The following is a 7,887-nucleotide window of genomic DNA, read 5'->3' as shown; positions in this document are numbered from 1 at the left end:
TGATCAGTATGTTCATTGAAGCAGAATCTTTTTGACATGTCCTTGGTACAGGTATATGGGATTTCTAAAGAATGATAAGTATTCTCACCCTGGCTCATTCAGTTGTCAACAGGGATCAGTGAAGCATTACTATAGTGTTGAAATTTACATTCTGTAATGGCATGGAAGAATTAGCCACATAAAAGGGAAAGAATGACAAAATATTCTCTTATCCTAACACTTTTGCACAGAATTGTATATTGTCAAAAATTCTTTATTAATCATCTATACCATAGATCATTATTGGAGTGTATTGTTTTAAATCAATTATTGATAATAGTCATATTCAAAATATTTAATTTTAAGTAATTAATTCACAATATGTATTGTACTAACCTCTTCTAGGATGCTTGCATATTTTTCAGGTCATTTATTAATACCAGTATTTTACAAGTCATTTTTAAAGTACATGTACACTGTTTTAAATAATTCATTAATACCATTAACTATATTTTCACTCATTCTAGGGTGCATGTACATTGTTTCATATCAATTATGGATACATGCTATATTTGGAGTCAAGAACTACTGATGAAAGATGGTTTTCACCGAGATCAGTTTAGTAGTAGACCAAAAACTAAAAAACATTGACTAATTCTTTTAAGAATATGAAGACAATAAATGAGAAATATTCTAAAATCAAATATAGTTTTAAAAACGTTGTTCTGCTTCTTTTCTCTACAGTTTCTGTAGTGAAATCGAGTTCTTCTTCTATGCAAGTAGAGGCATGTTACATGACATACTAAGTAGCTTAAACAACACTGAAGTTGCACAAAAAATGTCCTCCTACAGTCAACACACAATTATAGAATATTTCACGAATGTTAAGAATTTTTTTTATACAATAAATAATTAATTTCTCTAGCTTGACCGACTCAACATGTAAAACCAGGTATCACTAAGAAGCAACAAAGAGTTTGGCCTAATATATGTGTTTAAAAGTTTATGAAAATAAAAAAAAAGCCCTTGTGTGGCTTTGCATGAAATTTCAAACAAACCAATATCTGATACTAATGAGAAATAGGTCAAGAATAAATTGATCCACAGCTCATAGTGAAAAATCATTGCAATTAAATCACTTTTGTAAAAACCATTCATTGATATCAAATATTTTATACAATAATAATTATGAACTTCAGCACAGTTTTATATCTAATTTTTTATATATTTGAAAACTAAACACATAAGTTATACATAAATTTATATTGATATATTATATTATTTGGAGCACTAACAAAAGAGATATTTTCTATTACAACATGCAGTCAACACTTACCATACAAAAATAAAACAAATAAATGAAGAAAAATATAAAAAACATTCAGGTAGATCAATAAATGAAACAAATGCTTACTTTTACTTTGAATCTTTTCTAAAATGTTTTCCTGCAAACTTGTGTTGAGTCTTTTGTGTATCTAGAGAGCACACCAACTTATATGTATATTCCAACTAATAAATCTACATTTAAATTGCATACTCTTGTTTTCTATTGTTGTTGTTGCTTTATATTCTTTACCATCTTTATTACTAGAACTGGCAATATTAAACTAATTGAAATATTAACAGCAAAACAAACACATTACCCTTCTTGTTTAATTTGTAAAGAGAAGGTTTTCCTAGGCGGTTTAGGAAGCAGTGACAAACAGTTCCCTAGAGAGTCTTCTTCTGAACCAAAACCATTGTATGATGGAAACTGGTTTTTAAGTGGTGAGATGTTTTCCTCCTGAGGCATATCAAGAGGCTTCATTTCTGATAGTCATTAAAATATTATAAGAAATAAATATCTAATTCTTTTTTACTTTTAACATGTTATTACTACAAACCAAATTATGCAAAAATGGCTGATAACATTGCATAAAATCCCCCGTTATATTTTTCATATGAAACCACTCAATGTAAGTTTGATATAAAACAACAGAAACAGTAAATAAAGGACCATACAGCTATTAGTCTATACTATAATCTTAATACCTAAAAATAACTCATAAATGTACTTTAACAGGCTTAATTAAAATAACTGTTTCATTTTTACATTGTGTGAAGCTAAAAAGTTTGATTTTTTTTCAGAATTAATCAAAAAATAAATCGTGTGCTGTAGGTTGTACAGGTTCATAAAAACTTAAGGAATGTGAAAGTTGACAAAAATCATTATTAGAATGTGTTTGTCTTAATCCTTTTTATTTAAAAGTGTTCGAAATGGAATAAATAAAAACACATCAACAGAAGTTTTTCGTATTTTTTAATTGATCATGTGCATTAAAACTTTCATAAACAAGTACATGTGCATACCCTGCCATTTTGAAACAATCACCATGCATCCCAGTCAGTTTTTGTGTGTTTGGCAAAGGTTTATTTATACAAAAGATTATTCTCATCACCGATAGATTGAAAATTCTCTAGAGTGTTCTAATAAACCCAAATAAAGATATAAGACTTATATAAAAACAACCTGATAAGGAAATAACTTACCCAGGCCATACTTTACATGATAATATTGTTTTGTAAATTCATCGCAATCATACAGGAGAAAATTTCTTCCCCAAACATTGATAGTGACCCCTATTCTAAGATCACTATCATGATAATACTCCATGTTACTGGATCCAACCTGGAAAATATTAACAAATTTAAACTGAAAATATTTCATGATTATGTACCAGATCAACAAAACAGCTGTAAGTTAACATTTTTTATGACTTTAACAAATCACCTATTTAATAATTCACTAACATCAGAGCCTAACATTATTTTTCCTCAAGAAAATATAGCAAAACTTCTGTAACATAGAGAGGAAATCTTCACCCAAAATTAATAAATATATTCAAATTGATGTTAGGGAAGTCCTGTAAGATAACTAACCGAGGAATGCTACATAAAAAAAACAATTATCAGATGCAAAACACATGAATCTTTTTACTAACACATCAAACAAAATTAAATTTAAAACACAACAGGTTAAAACAATTTCATTAAAACTAATGGTTAAAAACAAGCCATACGTATCGACATAATTTAGTGTCTCCCTCAGTGACTCAAATTAGATGAACATAGGTATCAGTACAGTTGTACCACCAGAATATCAAGTGTTACTACCATAAACGTATTTAATCATTCACAATGATTCACAAAAACACCTTTTTTAGATGTAAAATATGAGTCAAAATTAAAACTAAATACAAATAAGAAGCCAACAAACTAATATACTGATGCAAAATAAACACCAACTAAAAGCATTTTAATTAACTAATAGATACTTCAAATTTTCATTCTTCATAAAACAGTGTGCTACCTTAAATCTAAACTGGGACACTTATCTTATTTCTTTCTAGAACAACTTCTACAAAATTAGAAGATTAAAACATAAAATTACTAGCATACATTAATCTACAAATATTTAAAATTAATTCCAAGTTACACTAAAATGAAGCTACAAATTACTAATATTAGGATTATTTACCCTTTGATTGTCATATATATACCAGCCATTTTTTTTCTGAGTCTCCAAATATGTTAAGTACAATTTTGGCATTATTCTCACCAGGAAGAACACTTTCAAAATGCTGCATAAAAACAGTAAAAAAGTACCTTAAATTATAATATGAGTTGTTTATTTAATTTACATACACATGTATTTACTTCTTAAGTTTGGGAATGTAAAGCAGATACAATTTTTAAAATACTATAAAATTTCCCCATGAATGCATTACTACTTTTTTCAGCTTTTAACTTTTATTGAGTCAAAATACATAGATTCTACTGTTCATGAATGTGTATGACTGAATCTCTAAAGTAATCAATCTTGGGTGCAGCTACAAACACAACCAAGGAACTGCTATAAAATATGTTGCTGCTGTTTTGTTTTTTTTGGTGGAACACTTATTAATGATAATTTTTGTTAAGTAAATCACAGTATTATTTATTGATGTACATCACACTTTATATTAAAAACTTTAAACTTGTTTTTTTATTCATAGAATAGATTTTATAAAAAAAAATAATTACCTTTGGCAGCTTAGAACGTCGCAGAAAACAAGAACATGCATCTCTCCCTGAGTTTGGAGAAATAGATTCAAGGATTTCAATACTATCATCCTCAAGGTAGTAATGAAGAATCATTTTGCGGACATTTTCAGAAGTAGAATTTCTGTCATCCCAAAGACAGTAAAATCGTAGGACATGCCGATTATGATTAAGAAACTGTTTTAAGGTATCTACCTTCTTATATGGTCTATGAGGTTTCATGGTGGCTTTTAACTGAAAATAAAATGACAAAAATAAAATCTTGTACTTTAAAAAAAATAACTTATGTCACTTTATGAGGCTGTAAATCTGAGCATTTCAAATAATGTAAGGAAAAGTACAATACAGAATTTCTTAAAGATTATAGAAATAAAATTGATAGTTATGAGCATAAAACAATGATATAATTGATAGACAGATATCTTAAAAACTTTTTTAATTTTCAAATAATATCCAGAATCACAAAGATATCATGCCATTGATAACCTTAAATCATACAATATTATAATCATACCTTTTTTTGATGTTCTGTATAAGGATCTTCAGGAATGATTTCAGGATCTTGAACATGATGTCCAATTTTCGTAAGAAAGGATCGAGTGAACTTATCACAATCAACTATCCTGAAATTTTTCCCATAAATATTTACTTCTTTTCCAACATTCAGATCATCCAAAGTATAAGACTGATTTCCATTTGGTGAAGACTTTGCAAAATAATGGCGACGAATAAGAGTTCCTGATAAACATACGGATGGTTCATTGTCAGTCACAGTGTGTTTTGCCTTCAGTATACTAGTCTAACTTTATTTACAATATTGTCAGCATAAAAAATTTTATTCAGTGAAATAATGTACATGGATGATGTTTTATTGGAAATGCATAATGTTGAATCTATAGTTGGTATTACATTTTTTACTCATGACATCCTTTATATCTCTATTTTATTTATTACTTTGTTTCCTTAGAACCACTTGTTGATGCTCTTTTCATGAACTTGTTTCATATTCTTTTGTTTTTTTTTTCACAACTAATCTTCAGAAATCAAATTATACATGCATGCATACATTACTCTTGGAAGTCAGGTTATTTATTTTTATGATGAAATTTTTATGAAAGGACTTGTCAATGAATTTTTTTCAAGATTTGGTGTGCCTGTAGGATCAGGTACTGAATTTTGAATCAGACTTGTTTGCAGAAATGTGTCAAATCCTTGGCATTAAAAACAACAGCCTTTCACCTATCTTCTAATGCATTATGGAGAGATACAACCATACACTATGAAATCACTGTGGATGAACATCAGAAAATGTGGGATCAAGAACTTTCTCTGTTACTGATGAATTATCGTACAGCAGTATATGACACTATCTGCAACAAACCATCATCACTGATGCTTGGGAGAGAAATGAAAATGCCATTGGACCATCTGTATTCTCATCCACAAAATAGCCACTCAGCAGAGTTTTACACAGAATATGTAGAGATTAAGTAACACCTTTGATGATATACATGACTTTACTCAAGAACAGCTTAAATCAGCTAGTGATGAACTGAAAAGTCACTACAATGTTAATGCTGATAAGTCTGGATTTCATCAAGATGACATGATATGGCTGTACAATCTCCAGTGCAAGAAAGGTTAAATCCAAAGTTAAGCAGATGCTTGGAGGGGGTCATACGCTGTAATGAAAAGAATTAATGATGAGGTTTACAGAACTTAGAAGGATAGGCAATCCAATCCAAAGGTCATTCATAGTGATTGTCAGCCAACTGAGTAATACCAAAGAACTTTCCAGCAAAAACTCAACCTACTGAAGAGTCCAGAGTTCCTAACGAGACTAAATTCAGAGGATCATCAAGATTAGAACTGACAGTAGATTAACCCAACAACCTACCCAGGAAGAACTTCTCCAGTGACAGGAAAACAGGTGACAACATAGAACAAGACACCATCCCATCTTTATACCATGGGACTCTGAAGGTGAATGGACAATTTAGTATAGCATTTTATTATATATTTTTTTAATAAAATTGTTTAAGAGACTTCACAATCTAGAAAGAGGCTGGACACAAGTTATAAAGACAGTGAAACAATCTGTATTTATAACCAACTATACTCATGGTTTAAAACAAGTGTATCTTTTGGATTTCTTTATTGGAGAGCTAGCAAATCATCAAATTTATCTGTAAATCTCAATCAAGCTAATCATGTTCCAAATTAATACAACGTGGCATTATGTACAAAAAACAATAACGAACACAGGCACCACCCATGTGACTGATAGTCACTCTCATTACAGAATAAGAGATGTTGTATCCTTGAGGCATCACCTGACTTGCCAGTGGAAAAGATCATTGTCTATTTCTATGCAGTATGCTCCACTTTTCAGGAATGTTTCCACAATAATGTGCATGTGACATCCTAGTTGAGTAATGCAGTTCAGTAGATAACTATGGTGAGAAGAACTTAGTGGCTTCCTTAATTGAAATCTTATATTAAGACTACATACACAATTTGTAGAGAATTTTTGAAAACATATATTAACTAAGAGGGTAGAAAACATAATATGCCTGTATTAACACATTGTCTTGTATGTGTCACATGCAAATTTATTGGTACAAGAGCCTATATAATATCTCTAAACCTATCTTCTAAATAAAATACAACTTTTCTTGCATCTTGACCAATGTTATTTATTGCATATTCTTCTCTAAATATTAATAGTTATATATCAGTGAAACTTCACATAGACAGGGTGATCAAATTTGAAAACATATTTAGACAAATCAAAAAATAAAACTTTTCTATATTTAACAACTTAGATGTTCAAGATAATGCTTAGCTGAGTTGGAATTATTTGTGCCGAAACATGAACTACATTAATGAATAGATATGGGAAGGGCTGTTTGTGAACATAAATTTAATTAAACTAAACAACCATTGGAATCAATGAAAATTATGTTTCTATGATAAAGTTTTCTGAAAATTGTAAGCTAAAGATTTTATTTAGATTTAGATTTGCCAGAGCTATTCTCCTCGGAGGGATCTTTATTGGACGGTGATTGTCTATGTTTATTCTGTGCTCCACAAACTCTGTGCAGCCAAGGTCATGATCTCCTTTTGAAAAGACGTCTGCATAATTCACCAGAAGTTCCCTAACCTGAAGAGCCTGTGATGATGACAAATGGACTATGCTCTTCTTATAGAGGTCAGTTAAATGTTCTGGGAGAGGGTGTCCTTTCTTTATGGTTGTATTTATTGCCTTAACATTAACTGGCTCTACCTCCTGGCACACACCCAACAATGCCCCTTCCTTAAGTTTCTGCTCACATTTAGAGAAATTAGCCACTGTTATGTGTACTATTTGGTGACCTGCCACCAATGACCTCCCAATCTTCAAGTCTGCTGACCTGGATGGGTCTTCCACTGCTTCCACAAGCATTGGGCTTCCTTGGGGATGTTCTTTTATCCTACCCCAAGTTATCTTCTCTGACATAGGGGGTATTGTAGTTGACTTAAGTGCTGTGACATGCAAATCAACAGATGCAGCAACACTTACAGAATTTGGCCTTTGTTGTTGCCAAATGTCATTTTATCAAAGTTAACTCCAAACTTCCTCGGTAGTAAGTAGTCCAACCCTCATATGCATGGGTCTTCAATGTCAGCCAAGTATACTTTGTGTCTCTCCTTTATGCCCATGAGCTCAATAGTTAGCCACACTGGTCATTACAACCTTGCATAATGTCCTGTCACACCACAGAGTTTCTGTATGGCTTCTGGTACTCCTTTTTGATCCAGCACCTTGATACTCACAAGGGTTTGCTG

The 7,887-nt window shown here is 30.9% G+C and overlaps 1 protein-coding gene across 1 annotated transcript in view; it reads right to left on the bottom strand.

Annotated features, from left to right (window-relative positions):
• Nucleotides 1-7,887, bottom strand: part of LOC106463644 (EF-hand domain-containing family member C2-like) — a 49,371-nt gene that overhangs the window by 28,237 nt on the left and 13,247 nt on the right. The window contains exons 4-9 of the mRNA XM_022391188.1: nt 4,574-4,797; nt 4,042-4,293; nt 3,817-3,848; nt 3,497-3,599; nt 2,509-2,647; nt 1,623-1,788 (exon numbers count right to left, since the gene is read on the bottom strand). Of these exons, the coding sequence (XP_022246896.1) occupies nt 1,623-1,788; nt 2,509-2,647; nt 3,497-3,599; nt 3,817-3,848; nt 4,042-4,293; nt 4,574-4,797 (916 nt within the window). The remainder of the gene's footprint in view (nt 1-1,622; nt 1,789-2,508; nt 2,648-3,496; nt 3,600-3,816; nt 3,849-4,041; nt 4,294-4,573; nt 4,798-7,887) is intronic.

This window comes from Limulus polyphemus, unplaced genomic scaffold (genome assembly GCF_000517525.1).
Source record: "Limulus polyphemus unplaced genomic scaffold, Limulus_polyphemus-2.1.2 Scaffold1452, whole genome shotgun sequence".
Lineage (NCBI taxonomy): Eukaryota > Metazoa > Arthropoda > Merostomata > Xiphosura > Limulidae > Limulus > Limulus polyphemus.
The sequence above is the reverse complement of the archived record's forward strand: the minus strand, read 5'-3'. Positions and strand labels throughout refer to the sequence as shown.